The sequence below is a fragment of the Eptesicus fuscus genome, chromosome 21 (genome assembly GCF_027574615.1).
Source record: "Eptesicus fuscus isolate TK198812 chromosome 21, DD_ASM_mEF_20220401, whole genome shotgun sequence".
Taxonomy (NCBI): Eukaryota; Metazoa; Chordata; class Mammalia; order Chiroptera; family Vespertilionidae; genus Eptesicus; species Eptesicus fuscus.
The window spans coordinates 42,244,635-42,263,304 of record NC_072493.1 but is presented as its reverse complement, the minus strand read 5'-3'; the positions used below and the strand labels follow the sequence as shown (position 1 = coordinate 42,263,304).

Genomic DNA, 18,670 nt, shown 5'->3' with positions numbered 1-18,670 from the left:
GAGAGAGAATCATTGATCAGCTGCCTCCTGCACACACCCCCTTTGGGGATCAAGCCTGCAACCTGGGCATGTGCTCTTGACCGGGAATCGAACCTGCGACCATTCAGTCCGAAGGCCGACGCTCTGTCCACTGAGTGAACCTTCCAGGGCCCACCTAGAAACTCTCTGCATCCTTCGTTCCCAGTCGTGTACGTTAATGCGAACAAGACAAGACTCAAACTCTCAGTTTGCATGAGAAACCCAGCAGCCTTTTCGTCTCTTGCCAGCATGGATGTTGGGAAGACGGCCAAGTGCTCTCTACAGAGAAAAACCACAAGAATCTCTACCGTTGGGAACATACACCTGGAAAACGGAATATTGTAACAGAGCCACGTGTTGTTAAATGAGAAATTCCACCAGAATTCTAACCAGTTTTGGAACTTCGGGGCTATATTCACGGGACACAGAAGAGACGACCAAAAGCACAGAGAGGTCAAGAGCATGGCCAACGTCACACAGCTGATACGTGAACCTCGGCTGTTTGACTCTACGAATGATGCAATTCCTACCAGAACACCTTGCCTCTCAGTGAATGGAAAACCCATGCTCATCAAATGAGGTGGCGAGAAAGCCACAAGCTTGGGAATGGGGCTGGGGCGGGGCCCAGGCCCTGATTCTCTCTCCTGGCCCAGGCCCCAGTGGTCGCTGTCTGCAGGGCCCACCGCTGGCATTGCCACCTGGATCCTGCCTGTCATCGACTGTCCATAGGCTGGGCTGTTTCCTCTCCGTCAGAAATTCCAGAGAGTGAAGCTAGGAAGGAGTTTGGGGTGTGGGCTTCCCCGGGCCTGCCTAGCAGGAGTGTTGCTGACCATGGTGCTGAGCGGTGTCCCTGGCACCTGGGGAATTCAGAGGGTTTGGGGCATTGCCTGAGAACGGACGTGGGATATGGGCAGAGCCTGTGGAGATGGGAAGGACGAGATGCACAGAAGAATGAGGGCTTTGGGGTTTCAGGCCCTCAGGGAAAATAGCAGAGGGCCCCACCCATGAGGCCATCACACACCTTCCTCCGAGGAGCACCTGGCACAGCCCGGTAAGTGACTGTAACATGCCCAGGGCAGCGGTGAGGGGCAACCAGCTTGTCTCTGAGATAAAAAAAGAAAAAAAGAAAAAGATCAATTTCAGGTAACAACTGGCTCAGGCAGAAATCCACACAGTGTTCCGATTGGAGGGGAGTCATGAGAAAGGGCGGGGATACAATGACATCAAGAGAGGGAGGCGTGTCTGTTGGTGCAGATAAGGGGACAGAGCGAGGTTAATGCTAAAAAATGTTTCGGGTGGTCAGCCTCGTAGTCACCAACCAGTCCGGTAGCCGGAGGTGTCATGCTGCCTCCTTGTCCCTTTGCGAACAGTGCCGTGGGCACGATGCGGCTTTAATCCCAGCCCGGAGATTGCCTTGCCCCGTTTTAACATTCCAGAGGTTTGGGGGATCAAATGTGCAAGGCACCTCCTCTGCGAAGGCAGCTCTGGCTGCATTTTATGTGTTGTTTGCTTAAGTTGAATTTATTGGGGTGACATTGGTTAATAAAATCATGAACGTTTCCGGGGTGCAATTCTGTAACACCGCATCTGTATATTGTGTTGTGTGTTCACCACCCCAAGTCAAGTCTCATTCCATCACCCCCTCTACCCTCTTCTACCTCCCTTACCCTCATTTCACTCTGGCAATCACCATACTGTTGTCTGTCTATGAGGGTGTTTTGTGTGTGTTTTTGTAGTTGTTGTTTTTTTGCTTAATCCCTTCACCTTTTGCCCCCAGCCCCACTCCATTCTCCCCTCTGACAGCTGTCAGTCTGTCCTCTGTATCTATGAATCTGCTTCCATTTTGTTTGTTGCTCTGGCTACATTTTAAGGTGTCTCTTTTTTATATGTTTTTTATTGATTTGTTACAGAGAGGAAGGGAGAGGGAGAGAGAGCTAGAAACATCGATGAGAGAGAAACATCTATCAGCTGCCTCGTGCCTCCCCCCCCCCCAACTGGGGATGTGCCCGCAATCAAGGTACATGCCCTTGACTGGAATCGAACCCGGGACCCCTGAGTCCGCGGGCCGACGCTCTATCCACTGAGCCAAACCGGTTCAGGCATAAGGTGTCTCTGTATATATTATTTTCTACAGCTCTTTGCCACCCCTTCATAGAATAGATCACACAGTGTTGGAAAACACCTCTAGTTCAGTCATCAGCCTTTACAAATGCAACAATGGTGGGGAAGAGCCCAGGTTCCCGAATTCTCCTGAGAAACAGCAAGATTGGCTACAGGAGCCCAGGTGCCCACACAGTAGCCAGGGCCCTGGTCTCTGTGCGTCCCTCCCGGTCCTGTCCCGGGAGGCGGCCCTCTCTGTGCTGTCAGTGAGGTCCTGGCCCCCAGCTTCTGGATGGGCCCTGCCATTGGAGGCACCTTGGAGAGACTGGGCAGAGGGAAAAGAGTGGCCAGGTGTTCCAGTTGGCTGGAGCCCCTTCCCATGCACCCAAAGGTTGTGGACTCGATTCTTGGCCAGGGCACATACCTAGGTTTGGGGTTCAACTCCTGGTTGGGAGGTAACCCACTGATATTTCTCTCTCTCTCTCTCTCTCAAACCAATAAACATATCCTTCGGTGAGGATTAAAAAACAAAAAGAATGATGTCTAATATTTAATTCACCAACATTCTCTGCTGTGCTTCTCTGCTGGAGGCCACAGCCCCTCTGGGCAGCCTGTCCGACACCTACAGCCTCGGGGCTGATCTGTCTGAGCTCTGGCACCATCCCCTCTCCCCACCCCCTCAGGCTAGAGTGGCAGTGGCACTTAGCTCTTGATGGTCCCCACGAGCCAACCCATCCATTATTGGCCCTTAGCCCTGCCCACCCCGAAAAACATGACATCTTCTCAAATAAAGGCTTACCAACGACTTTATATATTTCCCGCCAAGCCCACCTCTCTGTGCACAAGAACAAAGATAGAAAATTTAAAATAATGGTGTTTTTCTTTAATACAAAGGCGATTTCCTCCAGCATGAATCATTTCATAAACTGGAGGAGTTCACTTCTGAACATCTTTAAAGACAATGAGCATAACACCATTTGTGTTTTTTGTTGTTGTTAATCCTCACCCAGGGATATTTTCCCATTGATTTTTAGAAAGAGTGGAAGGGAGGAAGGGAGAAAGAGAGAAACATTGATTGGCTGCCTCCCACACACTGACCCTCTAACTACTGAGCTACACCAGCCAGGGCCACATTTGTATTTTCAAAATCATAACATTCTAAGGACATGGTCAAACTGGAAGGAAAAGAAAACATTTGGTACATGCATGTAAAAGACAGGTAAAATTTTGAGTCATCCTCCACTGTATTGTGGATATTTTATTCCTTCAAAAAATGTATATTCCCATAATGGCAGGTTATACTTGTCTCATATCTTAGGAAGTATTGGACATAAAAAGTTTACTAATTTTTTCATACCTAAATGAACACTATCCAGTAAGAGAATAGGGTAGCTTAAAAATTTTTTTTTAAATTGATTTCAGAGAGGGAGGACGAGGAAGAGAGAGATAGAAACATCAATGATGAGAGAGAATCATTGATCGGCTGCCTCCTGCATGCCCCACACTGGGGATCAAGCCTGCAACCTGGGCACGCGCCCTGACCAGGAATGGAACCATGACCTCCTGGTTCACAAGTCGACACTCAATCATTGAGCCACACCAGCCGGGTGATGTTTGGAATTTTAGAGAAAAACGGAATCGAAGGAAGACCCTGAGTTAAGAACCAGTGAGATCTTCCCCTGGGACTCCCCTGTGCCCTCCTGGGAGCACATCCACACTTTTCCCTTCTCCTCTCCTTCCCCCACAGGCACGCATCTCCTCAACTCTAAGGGACCCCATGAGCCTTGCAACCAGGAGAGCAATGGGCAGCAGCAGCTCATCCTGGGTTAATCCCCTGAACCTGCCCCCAAAGCTCCCTTTTTCTCTGACTCTCCAGCGAGCTGACAGCAGCCCCACCGTGGCTCACTTCTTTCCTGTGAAGTTTCTAGAGCCAAAGCAGCCCCCTCTAGTCTCTCCCATTGCTCCCACCCTCAGCCCTTCCTTGTGTCACAGTCCCAGCTTTATTTAGTAAACGTACCCTCACAACCACCTGGACTCCTGTTGTGAAATCTTTCCTGCATGAAGTCAGGAACCTACGCACTACAGCTCCAACCAACTGAGCTAAACATATTTAAAAAAAAAAAATATATATATATATATATATATATATATATATATAGTTGATTTTTTACAGAGAGGAAGGGAGAGGGATAGAGAGTTAGAAACATCGATGAGAGAGAAACATTGATCAGCTGCCTCCTGCACACTCCCTACTGGGTATGTGCCCGCAAGCAAGGTGCATGCCTTTGATCAGAATCGAACCTGGGACCCTTGAGTCCGCAGGCTGACGCTCTATCCACTGAGCCAAACCAGTTAGGGCAACTAAACATATTTTTAATTCACCCACATTTCTACATCCTTGAGCTTGTTGTTGAATTCCTGGTTCTCTCCCAAGAATTCAGACTCAGATTACCCAATAGTGTTCTCTGAATGACTTCACGGTTGCTCAATATCATCAACCGTGTGGTCATCTATCAGCTACAATATCTACTTCTCTCTATCAGCAGGCAACTCCCCAACACACTGGAGAGGTTAATGATTGCTCTAGCTTTACTATAAAAGGTGATCTCGCGACAGCTGCCTCTACCCGTGGCTGCGGCTGGAACTCTAACACCAGGTACAGAGAGCTCACGGTGATGTCAGACGGGTATGTGTGGTTTGAAGGCATACCGTTCCCTCTGGTGGACTGCACACCTGAACACCTGAGAGCAATGCAGAATTTTGTGTTTAGGGATGAAGATGTCTTAACAGTGGCTTTCCCCAAATCAGGTAAGGAAGCCGGACCAGATACGGAGACAGGCTGGGCCTAGTCCCTCAGCCATTCACTAGGCGCATGGAGAGCTTTCTCGTTGCCAGCCAATGCACAAGGCTTTGGGGGCACAGAGCTGTGCCCTGATGCCAACGATATCCAGAGGAGAGGAGGCAGCCAGGCAGTTACACAGGAAGATGAGTGTTTGGAGGGGATAATGGAAGGTCTTAGGGGAACCGATAGGAACAAATCCTAAAGCAGATTCAGGTGCTTGTGTGAAGTGGAGGCAATGATCAGTGACGCCCTTACAGAAAAAATACAGGAAAAGTGCCCTGGCTGGTGCTGCTCAATGGTGAGAGCATCAGCTCAAGCACCGAAGGGTCTCAGGTTTGATTCCCGGTCAAGGGCACGTATCTTGGTTGCAGGTTTGATCCTGGCCCCAGTTGGAGCGAGTGCTGGAGGCAACTCTCTCACATCAATGTTTCTCTCTCTCTCTTTCTCTCTCTTCCTCTAAACCTATCCTCAAGTGAGGATTAAAAAATAAAAAGAATGCCCTGTTCGGTGTGGCTCAGTTGGGTGAGCATCGTTCCATGCACCAAGAGGTCTCCAGTTCGAGTCCCAGTCAGCACACATGCCCGGGTTGCAGGCTTGAGCCCCAATGCAGGAGGCAGCGGATTGATCTTTCCCTCTCATTGATGTTTCTATCTCTCTCCCAAATCAATAAAAATATATTTTTAAAAGGAAAAGAAAAAGAGCCTGGCAAATTCAAGGGAATGAAAGGATATGAACCGTATTTCCATGGGCCTGCATATTGGACAAGGACTGAGGCTGAAGATGTTGGAAGAGTCGTGGTTGTGAAAAGTCAAGGGCAATGGGAACATGTTCAAAGGATTTAGGCACATGTCCATTGGCAGATGAGTGGATAACCAAAATATGGTATATACACAGAACGGAATATTATTCAGCCTAAAAAAGAATGAAGTTCTGTCACATGCTACATCACCAATGAACTGTGAGGACATTATGCTAAGTGAAATAAGCCAGTCACAGAAGGAGAAGTGCTGTACAACTCACTTAAATGAGCTGTGTAGAGTAATCAAACTCTAAAAGAGAAAGTAGGGTGGAGGTTGCCAGGGACTGGAGGGAGGGAAAATGGAGAGTTGTTGTTTAAAGGGGACAGAGTTTCAGTTTTGCCAGATGAGAAAGTTCTGGAGATGGATTGCATAACAGTGTAAATAGGCTTAACACTACTGAACTGTGCACTCAAAAATGGTTAGCCCTGGCCGGGTGGCTCAGTTGGTGAGAGCATCGTCCCCATACACTAAGGTTGCAGGTTCGATCCCCGGTCAGGGCACATGCAAGAATCAACCGATGAATGCATAAAAAAGTAGAACACTAAATAAATGTTTCTCTCTCTCCTCCTCCTCCTCCTGCTCCTCCTTCTTCTTCTCTCTAAATTCAATAAAAAATAAAATTTTAAAACAGAAAGTGGTTAAGAGGGTGCAGTTTATGTTACATTTTATCACACTGTTTTTAAAAGTCAGATTATAAGAATGAGTGACCATCCTCTTTTTTTTCTTCTTTATCCAGGAACGAACTGGTTGATTGAAATCCTCTGCCTGATCTACTCCAAGGGGGATCCCACGTGGATCCAATCTGTGCCTATCTGGGAACGCTCTCCCTGGGTAGAGAATACGCATGGGTATCAAATCCTAAAGGATAAGGAAGGCCCACGCCTCATCACCTCCCATGTCCCCATCCACCTCTTCCCCAAGTCTATCTTCAAGTCCAAGACCAAGGTCAGTGCACAATGGTCAAGATACGTCTGATTACTGCTTTTCCAACGTCAGCGTGCCTGGGAATCACCTGGAGACCTGGCTGAGCTGCCGTGCCACCCAGTAGGTCTGGGGTGGGGCCGAGAGTGCACACTTGGCGAGGCCCCGGTCCATACTTGAGCCAGATGTAAACCAGAGGCAAAGCGAAATGGTGATACCAGGGTCTCAGAAAAGCACGTTTTAAACCCAAGCAGAGTTTATAACTGTGTTACGTACTAGGCGACTCCCCTTTTGTTGCTCTAAAAAATAATTAGCCGACCTTAATTAAATAAACGGCCCCTGCCACTTCGGTAGAAGCAGCAGACACCGAGTTGGCCACTAGGGAAGCAGGAAATCCCTAATTCAAGGCTAAGTCCGGGGTGATTGCTCAGGCATCATGATCGATTGTTTTACTAACCGCTGTGTCTTCCTGTGTCTAGCTGTCTATTGGGCTTAGCAGCCACACGAACCGCTCATGGGCTAACCGGAAATCCAGGACCTAGCCTATCTCAGATGACTTTTAGAAACACCCCTTCCTGGAAGGTGCTCATTGGTGTGCGACTTAAAAATATGTTTTATGCTTAAATTAGATTGCGAAGCTTAGAATAATGTTCTCTCCTCTTCCAGAGTTCACAATGTGGGACAGCACCATGAAGCTTTTTTTTTTTTTAATTTTTTTTTTCAACTACAGTTGCTAGTCAATAGTTTCCGGTGCACAGTTTGTGTAACTTATGAAGTGGTCCCCACTAAGTCTAGTACCCACCTGGCACCAGGCATATTACTACAATATTTTTTTAAAATATATTTTATTGATTTTTCACAGAGAGAAAGGGAGAGGGATAGAGAGCTAGAAACATCGATGAGAGAGATACATCGACCAGCTGCCTCCTGCACACCCCCCACCGGGGATGTGCCCGCAACCAATGTACATGCCCTTGACCGGAATCGAACCTGGGACCTTTCAGTCCGCAGACGGACGCTCTATCCACTGAGCCAAACCGGTTTCGGCTATTACTACAATATTACTGACTATATTCCCTTTGCTGTACGTTACATCCCCAAAGAAATCTAAAACACTAATTTGAAAAGACATAGGTTTCCCTGTGTTCATTGCGGCATTATTTACAATAGCCAAGACATGGAAGCAACCCAAGTGTCCTTCAATAGGCAATGGGATAAAGGAAATGAAGTGGTTTTTTGTTTTTTTTAAACCTGTCACTTCTCAAGCTTGTTTACGACACACCGATTATAAATAGTGTTAAGCACATTCGCATTGTGATTTCTCGGTGTTTGTTAAATCCCCGTGTGGGGAAACTGAGGCCTAGGGAGAGCTGGGGGGCCTGGAATCATGTCACAAAGAAAGCTGGTTGGTGCCGAATCCGGATTCTTGCACCTGTGTGCCCGCGTGTGTACCAACCTTGCCTATGTACACAACTGCGTAGCTGCCTCCCAGATCCAGATGTCGCCTGTTTTTACTCCCCCACAAAGTTCCCTCACGCGCTTCCCAGTCAGTGCTCACCCACAGCGGCGACCACCCGCTCACTTCTGACGCTATAGATTAGTTTGCTCGTCCTCCAACGTCACTTAAACACACTTACACCATACAATCATCTGCTGGGTATCTGTGAATGTAGCACGATTTCTTAGTCCTTCCTCCTTTAGTAATCTTTACACTGTAGAAAGTAAATACAATACCGCTCACCTTTCAAAGCCTCTGGTTGCTTCCCAACGTGCGTAGACATCATGTCCCAGAAGGAAGGGACGATGCTTTCTTCTTCCATTTGTATAGTCTTGATATTATCCCAGGACCTTTAAAATATGTATTTGAGTAACGAATGCAATAACTTATTAAAAGAATCCATTGAGCCTTAGCCAGTGTGGCTCAGTGGTTGAGCATCAGTTGACCTATGAACCAGGAGGTCACAGTTTGATTCCTCGTCAGGGCACATGCCCAGGTTGCAGACTCAATCCCCAGTAGGGGGCGTGCAGGAGGCAGCTGATCAATGATTCTCTCTCATCATTAATGTTCCTATCTCTCCCTCTCCCTTCCTATCTGGAAACAATAAAAATATATTTTTAAAAAAGAATCCATTGAGCCTTAGCTAATTGCTCAGCGGTTAGAGCAAATCGCTGAAGGGTCGCAGATTCCATTCCAGTCGAGGGCATGTACCTCAGATGCAGGCTTGGTCCCTGTCCCTGGTCGGGACATGTGTGGGAGGCAACCACACATTAACTTAATTAAGTCATCTCTCACATCTATGTTTCTCTCTTTCTGTCTCTCCTCTTCCCTCCCACTCTCTCTAAAAATCAATGGAAAAATATCCTCGGGTGAAGATTAGCAAAAAAATAAAGAACCCATTGATAATTAATAGAAATTGTCTAAGAATTGGCTTTTCTCTCTCTCCGTTTTTATGAAGATGAGAAGGATGGGAAACTTTCATCGTCCCACTTTTCTCTTTCAGGTGATTTATCTCATCCGAAATCCCAGAGATATTCTCGTGTCTGGTTATTTTTTCTGGATTATTTCGAAGTTCGTGAAGAGACCAGAGTCACTGGAACAATATTTCGAATGGTTCACCCAAGGACACGGTGAGTGAAAACATGTAAAATATGGCAGCTGCGGGTTGTCAGAGTCCTTCATCGGACCTCATGGCGTAGCCCACCTGCTGCTCCACATCTCACTCGCCTGTGGGACAGGGTCCATCACCAGTGGAACCCAAGGCTTCTAATTCCACGGCTTCTCTCCAATCAGAACCCCAGCCGGCCTTTCAGCTTGCCCCTCACCACGCCCCAGCTGTCTGATACTGAGGCGGAGCACTCCGCTTCTTCTCCTCTCTCTTCCCATGGGTGGCTTTCTAAGAGTCAGCTTTCCATTGGCCTCCTGAACAACGCAAGCCTGACTTACCACCATTTTTTCAGGTGCATCCTTATCAAACTCCCTTTATCCTCTTGTCCTATTGGTCTCAAAAGTGTACTAGGGTAGGTGTCACCCTCGGATCTCCATCTTTTTCATTACGCAGAGGCTCTAGGCTTTCTCAGATAAGTGAAATTTTGCACTTTCCCCCCAAAACTGTATGATGAGTCCCATAGTTCAGCAGTGACACATCTCCCTGGCTCCAGACCTGTTTCTCTGAAGCCTACGGAACCTGCTTAGGGAACCACAGGTACCTCTGACTCAATATGTTCAAGATCGAACCACAGGTACCTCTGCCCCCAATGGCTCCTACTGCATATTTACCCCATTAAATAAATAGAACCTCATCCAAGGGCATGAGTCTGACATCCCCAAGTGTCATCGATTTCCCGCCTCACTTCCCCAGGCCCCTCACCTCTTTCCTTTCCCCAAATCCCACAACCTCGAGTAATGTCTTCATCCTGGTCCCTGCTAAAAGGCCTCCGCATTTAGAGAAGTCTCCCTTTTCAACACAGTATAAAATAGCCCCCTCCCCGTCTCTATAGCACTATCTTTCCCCCCTTAGCACGCATCACCAAGGAGTATGTATTCTGACTATTTGTTTATTCGGCCCGTCGCCCCGACTGAAATGTGAGCTCTTTGGATTGTTCGTTGTTGACCCCAGGTCCTCCAGTGGTGCTCGCCACACAGGAAGCCGCGAATACACCTTCGCTAAATAACGAGTATTTGTTTGCGATCCCTTCCACCATTTACTCCCCACCTAGATTCACGTAACAGACTTGGTGGTGTCCTCGCCGGCATGCCCTTTGGTCCTTGTAGGCCGTGTTGCAATCGCCTGTTACGTGTGGACAAGTACACAGTCCCTGAAGTGTTTGCCCTCGGCATGAAGGTCAATCTTCAAAGTCCACCGTCGTATTTCTTGTCGAGCTGATCCTGGCTGAACTCTTCATCCCCATCTCCTGCTTTGCTTCAGGTTACTCTTTCAGAAAAAAAAAAAAAAAGGCAACAGTGAAACCCAATGGTGCAAGCCAGAGAAAAGGGGCCTGGGAGACAGGTCCAGGGGGTTAGCCTGGGATGAGCCCATTGCTGCCCTGGTTGTAAGTCTCCTGGGGACCCTTAGAGCTTAGGGGGTGCAGACTTGTGGGGGAAGGAAAAGGGAAGAGGGGAAGGGAAAAGGGGGAGAGGGGAAGGGAAAGGCACAGGCATGCTCCCAGGAGGGAGAGTGAGCCTCAACTCTTTTTTGGACGCATTTCATTTCTTCTTAGATTATGACATCTTTATATTACACTAGGGGCCCGGTGCATGACATTTGTGCACTGGGGTGGGGGGGGTGTCCCTCAGCCCAGTCTGAGCCCTCTCGCAGTCCGGGAGCCCTTGGGGGATGTCTGACTGACAGCTTAGGCCCTCTCATCCTTAGTGCTGCCTCAGGAGAGGCTCCCGCCACTGCTGCTGTGCTCACCAGCTGTGAGCCCGGCTTCTGGCTATGGGAGTGCACTGACCACCAGGGGGGGAAGCTCCTGCGTTGAGCATGTGCCCCCTGGTGGTCAGTGCACATCATAGCGACTGGCCATTCTGTTGTTAAGATTTGCATATTACCCTTTTATAATATAAGATTTTCCAGTTGTTTGTACCTGATTTGGGGGGATGTAACTTACTTTAAATGTGGATCTGAATGAACTCTGTTCTTAATTCTAACTTTGGTTCTCTATGAAGCATAAATATAACCTTCAAGTAATGACTATTATCTTAATTTCTAATACCTATATATTGCTTTTATTTTTTCTCTCTTATCTCATTGGCCAGGGCTCTGGGACAATATTGAATAACAGTGCATCCCATGGTGTATAATTCTTCAATATACTCTTGTATTCAAGTTGATAATATATATATATTTTTTAATTTCTTTATTGATTAAGGTATTACATATGTGTCCTTATCCTCTCATTACCCCCCCCCAAACTCCCACTCATGCCCTCACCCCCTGTTGTCTGTGTCCATTGGTTAGGCTTATATGCATGCATACAAGTCCTTTGGTTGATCTCCCCAAGTTGATAATATTTCATTGAAGATTTTAAAAAAATGTTTTTATTATTGATTTTATAGAGAGGGAGGAAGGGAAAGGGGAGAGAGAGGTAGAGAAACATCGATGTGAGAGGGTAACATTGATCAGCTTCCTCTTGCATGCCCCCAACCAGTGATCAAGCCCACAACTTGGGGAACTGAACCAGCGACCTCTCGGTGTACGGGATGACACTCAACCAACTGAGCCACATTGGCCAGAGCTATGCTCATTTTTGAGTGATAGATTAACTGAGTAGAATTCTCAGTTGATAATTCCCCAGTACACTTTAGGGTTACGAAGGGGTTAGGCATGGTAGGCAGCCATTAAAAAGTATAAAATAATTAAGATATAGAGGTCAGAGTGAGAAGATTTACCTCCTGAGAAGATAATATAAAACATAGGGAAAGGCAGTTTTCAAGGAGACTTGCCTGAGAATTTCCTGCATCGATGAAATCTCAGGTTGAAGAACCACACCAAGCTTTACAAAGAATTATGACAACGAAATCTTCACCTGGTCTCTAGGAAAGCTGCAGTGGGGGGAAAAAGGAAAGAAAATCTTAAACCAGAGAAAAGGCAGATAATTTTCAAAGGAACAATAATTACAGTCACAACAGTGATAGCAAGAAGACAACCCAAAATTCTAAATGGTGAACAGATTTGGGGCAGGAAGAATACCATTCTTGTTAGGCCACGGGGCTCTGACAAGATCTTCTTAGAGACCCTTGAAAATTGGGTACAGCCTTGGTTGGTAACTCAGTTGGTCGGAGCATTCCTCCCGATACACCAAAGTTGTGGGTTCAATCCCCAGACAGGGCACATACAAAAAGCAATGAATGAAAGCATAAATAAGCAGGACAACAAATCTCTCTCTCTCCCTCTCTCTCTCTCTCTCTCTCTCTCTCTCTCTCTCTCTCTCTCTCACTCACTCTCACTCTCACACACACACTCTCTCTCTTCCTGTCTTTTCCCTCCCAAACACACTACCACTCTAAAAATCAATTCTCAGGTGAGGATTAGTGAAAAAGAAAACTCAGTACAGTCCCGGCCAGGTAGCTCAGTTGGTTGAAGCATTACCCTGATTCACCAAAGCTGTGGGTTCAATCCCTGGTCCAGGCACATACAAGAATCAACCAATGAGTCCTGGCCAGTGTACCTCCGTTGGTGGAGTGTTGTCTGTGCACCAAGAGGTTGCTGGTTCAATTCTAGGTCAAGGCACACGCCATGGCTGCAGGCTTGATCCCCAGTAGGCGGCGTGCAGGAGGCAGCCAATCAATGTTCTCTCTCTCCCTCTCCCTCTCAAATCAATAAAAAACAACACATTAAAAAAAAAAACCAACCAATGAGTACACGAATAAGTAGAACAACAGATCTCTCTCTCCCTCCTTTCCTCTGTCTCTCTAAAATCAATTCCAAAAACTTTTTAAAATAGGAAAACGGGTACAGAGTCTGCTCTAAATGAACTAGGCTCCTACAAGGTAAATGCCTGGTGTTGGATAATTTTCCATCTCTACACTCATTCATTCGGCAAATAGTTATGTGCCAGACATTGTGTAAGCAAGTGTGCCCACAAGACTGAACGTAACTGGTGGGTCCCTGCCGTCACAGTCTGTAACCCACGGCTCTTTCTGCCTCCCCCATGCAGTGGCATTTGGATCATGGTTTGACCACACTCGTGGCTGGATGTCCATGAGAGGGCAGCAGAACGTTTTGATAGTGAGTTACGAAGAGCTAAAACAGGTAACTATTGCTCCTGTGGTTAGCACACAGCCTCATCACCATCTTCGCTTCCTCTAACTTCCATCGACTCCTCTGTGTCTCTGGTCGACCTTCTCAGCCAAAGCAAAGCCTTGTGAAGGGTCGTTGGGAGTGAAAGAAGCCCCCTGGTCTCCATTGTCCCACTTCTGGTTGGCACCCCCAAGAGCCATGCTCTACTTCTTCATGTATTCTTCTTTGTTCCCTCTGATACCTTTTTATTTAATGTTTGTATTGATTTTAGAGAAAAAAGGAAGGGAGAGAGAGAGAGAAACATGGACTGGTTGCCTCCCGCATACACCCCAACTGGGGACTGAACCCGCAACCTTGACATTTGCTCTTTCCTTTCACCTTCTTCCCTTTCTTCATCCTGATCACATTCAACTCAACACTCTCATTTCTGTGCTGTTCCTCTCTTCCTCTCCCTCCGCCTTCTGCTCCTCATTCTGCCATTCATTCCCTCCTTCTCATCTCCTTGTCTATGCTCTTTGTCTTTCAGATCCTCCCTTTTGCTCTTTCTTCTTCTAGGACACGAGAAGAGCTGTTCAGAAGATCTGCCACTTCCTGGGCAAGAAATTAGAACCAGAAGAGCTGAACTCACTCCTCAAGCATAGCTCCTTCCAGGTCATGAAGGAAAACAAGATGTCCAATTACACTCTCCTGCGTGGTTGGCTTATAGAGGACAAGAATGGGTCACTTATGAGAAAAGGTAAAAGGAAATGGTCCGACTTCAGAAGGTATCAGAATACGTAGAGGGCATTCTTGTGCTTATAGCAGGACACTAGCAGTTGGGACTAGGGAGTGTTTGAACTTATCAAACTTTAGCTTTCACCACCCAGAGAACTTCTCACATGCTCTTCTCAGGAAGTCTCTTTTCAGAGTACTGATGTGGGCTGCAGACATTTGGAGAAAGTTGATTAGACCTGAAATGGTCATGACTTAGGCAGGTCATTCAGATTCTCCCTTCGATGAATTTGGTATGGGGGGATATCCAGGTGAATTCTCCATGCCTGCCAACCTGCCAGCTGTGATTGTCCTGGGAAGTGAGGACAGGGGTGGGGTTGGTCATGTTGGTGCCAGTCCATTGCTGAGTTAGCATGGAGAATGATTCTGAACAACGAAATGTATAAATAATGACTCAGCTGGAGAGAGGAGAGAGGAGAGACTTTTCTCCTCGCTGAGAGCCTGTCTTGCTATCAGACCCTGTGGTGAATGATTAATCGTGTTCATATCTTTGGGCTAAAGATGAATGAAGTATGTCCGCTGCATGGAAGAGGAGGAGCCCATTTTCCCAGAGCCCTATAGTTCAAGTATATCTAGGATGATCCATGGAAGAAAGAAATTAAATGCTTCAAAAGACCTCAAATAGGTGGGGCCATACCCAGGGCAGAGGGGATGGGGGCCACCACCCCAGTGGGCCAGGAGGTCAGAGCATCAAGACACAGAGGCTGATTCTCCAACCTTAAAATCTAGAGGGTTGCTAGACACACCGTGATCACATGGTAAGGTATGTAAATGTGGAATCACTGTGTTGTGGACCTGAAACTAATTTTGCATATCAACTACTAGTATAATTTAATTAAATTTTTTTAAATCTAATGGAATGTGATCTGCTAGGTCTGGATTTGCTTGGGCCCCATGATCCCTTTCTTATTTCTCCCTTTTGGAATAGGACTATCTACCCTATGCCCTTCATACCACTGTATTTTTTTAAATCCTCATCCGAGGATATGCTTATTGATTTTAGAGAGAGAGGGAAGGGAGAGAGAAACAATGATGTGAGAGAGACTATTGATTGGTTGCCTTTGGTATGTGCCCCAACTGGGGATTGAACCCAAAACCTAGGTACGTGTCCTGACTGGGAATAGAGGCCAAAACCTCCAACTGACTGAGCCACACCTACCAGGGCCCATTGTAATTTAAAAAATGTTTATTGCTTTTAGAGAGAGTGGAAGGGCGAGAGAGAAACATTGATTTGTTTTCCACTTATTTATGCATTGATTGATTGATTTTTAAAAAAGATTTTAAAATTGATTTTTAGAGAGAGAGGACGGGGAAGAGAGAGAGACAGAGAGAGAGAGAGAGAGAGAGAGAGAGAGAGAGAGAGAGAAACATTGATCAGCTGCCTCCCACATGCACCCACGGGGACCACGCCTCCAACCCAGCTTATAAAGAAGACATGTGCCCTGACCAGGAGTCAACCTGGCAACCTTTTGGTGCACAGGACGATGTCCAACCAACGGAGCCACAGCAGCCAGGGCCATTGCTTGATTCTCGTCAGTGCCTTGACCAGGGATCCAACCCGTACCTTGGTGTATCGGGACAATGCTCTAACCAACTGAGCTGTCCGGCCAGGACCATACCATTCTATTTTGGAAGCAGACAACATGTTTGGTTCCACAGGCTCGCCCGCACAGAAACGTTCTCTCCATCTGATGCTGCGTACAAGGTAGCCATATTGAATTTACAGAGATTCTGGTTCCTCAAGCACTTGTTCTGGATCACTCAAAGTCAGGTGTGTTATGGAGGATGAGAATCTATTATAATAAAAATTGTTCTAGTAATGAAGGCGATGAACACAAGAGTAACAGCAGATGTTTCCAGGGTACCAATTATTTATTAGACGTTCTGTTATATGATTTCTATGCATATAAGTATATAATATCTATTACTAATTTATATATGATTACATATTATTCTGTTGTATATTAATTTAATCAATGTATTTAGTTAAGATATTAATATAACATCTAAATATTAATTTATATGATATGAAAATAATATAATAATAAATTAAGAGCATGGCTTCTGATGTCAAAATCTTTTGCTTCAAATAGTCTGAGAAGGGCCAAAGCCGGTTTGGCTCAGTGGATAGAGTGTCGGCCTGCGGACTGAAAGGTCCCAGGTTCGATTCCGGTCAAGGGCATGTACCTTGGTTGCGGGCACATCCCCAGGAGGGGGTGTGCAGGAGGCAGCTGATTGATGTTTCTAACTCTCTATCCCTCTCCCTTCCTCTCTGTAAAAAAATCAATAAAATATATTAAAAACAAACAAAAAACACACACAAATAGCCTGAGAAGGGAGGATGCCTAGCATGTTTAAGGCAGAATGAGAAGACTCAACATGATGGAGTTGAGGAAGCAAGTGGATGGTCATAAGAGATGGAGTCAGCCCTAGCCAGTTTGGCTCAGTGGATAGAGCGTCAGCCTGCGGACTGAAGGGCCCCAGGTTCAGTTCTGGTCAAGGGCACATGCCTGGATTGTGGGCTCGATCCCCAGCAGGAGGCATGCAGGAGGCAGCCGATCAATGATTCTCATCATTGATGTTTCTATCTCTTTCTCCCTCTCCCTTTCTCTCTGAAATCAATAAAAAGGTATTTTTTAAAAAAGAGATGGGGTCAGAGAAATGAGGGGGACCAAAGCACCAGAAGCCCCGTGGAAGCCATAAGCGCTTTCACTGAGTGGAACCACAAGTCCCTGGAGAAGTGGAGCAGGAAGTGACATGATCTAGAATCAGGTCATCTTGTTTCACAAGGAATCTAGGTAGCTGATGTGCTGAGAATAGCTTATAAAGGAGACAGACTCAAAACAGAGAAGTCTAATACAATGACCCAGGTGAGAAATGATGTTGGCTGGGGCCAAGGTGGTGGACAGAGAAGTGGTGAGAAGTGTCCTGCTTCCAGCTGCATCAGCACTCAGAGCTGCGTTTGTCACGGATGAATTGTATACGTGGTAGGCTGGGAGAGAGGAGAAGATAGGAAATAGTTTCCAGACGAGGTGAAAGTGTAAATGGGTAAGACTGCAGGCAGTAAAAGGCCCACCAAGACCCACTGGCCTTTCTGTTACATTAGCTGAAATTTCCATGTCAAGGGGACAGAGGAATAGGTCCAGAAGGAGATGTACTGGGGTCTTGGGATCTACCCCTACATCTGATAGGAGTTTCTATTTTATGTTTGCCAGGCATTGCTGGAGACTGGAAAAATCACTTCACAGTGGCCCAAGCTGAAGTCTTTGACAGAATATTCCAGGAGAAGATGGCAGGCCTCCCTCCAGAGCTGTTCCCATGGGAATAATGTTCAAAGATGTCTAGAGCTCACAGAGATAAATGTTTTTTTCTCCTGCCTGTGTACATGTGAATGACTGGCGGCAATTGCATAAAACCTGTTACTTCATCCTGGAGCTTTGAATCATCCAATTTCTGAACTTTGATGACTTGACTGTTAACAATTACTAGGGTAGTCCAGTCAGTGTGGCTCAGTGGTTGAGCATCAATCTATAACCCAGAAGGTCACCGCTGATTCCTGGTCAGGGCACATGCCCAGGGTTTGGGCTCGATTCCCAGTAGGGGGCGTGCAGGAAGCAGCTGATCAATGATTCTCATCATTGATGTTTCTCTCGCTCCCTCTCCCTTCTGCTCTGAAATCAATAAAAAAAATAAAAATAAAAAAGTTACCAGGGTACCTCTAATTCACTGCATGGCATCCCAGCTTTTAAAAAATATTTAATGCGCCCTAACCGGTTTGGCTCAGTGGATAGAGCGTCAGCCTGCGGACTGAAAGGTCCCAGGTTCGATTCTGGTCAAGGGCATGTACCTTGGTTGCGAGCACATACCCAGTAGGGGGCGTGCAGGAGGCAGCTGATCGATGTTTCTCTCTTATCGATGTTTCTAACTCTCTATCCCTCTCCCTTCCTCTCTGTGAAAAAACAATAAAATATATTTTAAAAAGTATTTAATGCATACAGAATGCGAGTATTACCCAAAGCTATGCCAAATTATTTTTATAAAAATGAAAAATAAAATGACAGAAATTAGGTATCTTCCCAATTTGTTATTAATATCATGACCTTGCAGTATATAATTCCTAACCTCACATTATTCTCTTACTATGTGGTGTTTGATCATAAACACTATGTGGTATTTATGGAGGCTTTTAAATCTTAGGTAAGTGGCCTACTGTATAATGCATTCATCAACTAACATTTGTACTCAGTATCTTATACGTGGTTTTCACCCATGCTGCTTATAAAACTGGTTTAGTATTTACTATTGAGACATAGTTTAGTGATCCCTTCTCCTGGGGGTGAATCTGGGTTCCCTCCCTACCAAGTTTTCCCTGTTTAACACCCTGCTGTGGCCTAGCATGTGCTCTATCCTGGAACATGCCCGACAATGAATGGGTCAAGGAAATGTGATCTCTACAGCAATGGAGGATTGTCGAGCCT

The 18,670-nt window shown here is 46.3% G+C and overlaps 1 protein-coding gene across 1 annotated transcript; it reads left to right on the top strand.

The window, feature by feature from the left end:
- The first annotated feature begins 4,793 nt into the window (after positions 1-4,793).
- Positions 4,794-17,520, top strand: SULT2A1 (sulfotransferase family 2A member 1). Its single transcript, XM_008154415.3, has 6 exons — positions 4,794-4,926; positions 6,497-6,705; positions 9,183-9,309; positions 13,339-13,433; positions 13,977-14,157; positions 17,408-17,520. The coding sequence occupies exons 1-6, from the start codon at positions 4,794-4,796 to the stop codon at positions 17,518-17,520; spliced, it is 858 nt and encodes a 285-aa protein (XP_008152637.2).
- Positions 17,521-18,670: the final 1,150 nt, after the last annotated feature.

What these genes read in the sequence shown, in the direction of transcription:
- SULT2A1 (XM_008154415.3), top strand. Translation starts at nt 4,794, where the DNA reads ATGTCAGACGGGTATGTGTGGTTTGAAGGCATACCGTTCCCTCTGGTG. An exon ending in AGTGGCTTTCCCCAAATCAG is followed by an intron (nt 4,927 to 6,496) that starts GTAAGGAAGCCG and finishes TTCTTTATCCAG; the next exon opens with GAACGAACTGGTTGATTGAA. An exon ending in GTTACGAAGAGCTAAAACAG is followed by an intron (nt 13,434 to 13,976) that starts GTAACTATTGCT and finishes TTCTTCTTCTAG; the next exon opens with GACACGAGAAGAGCTGTTCA.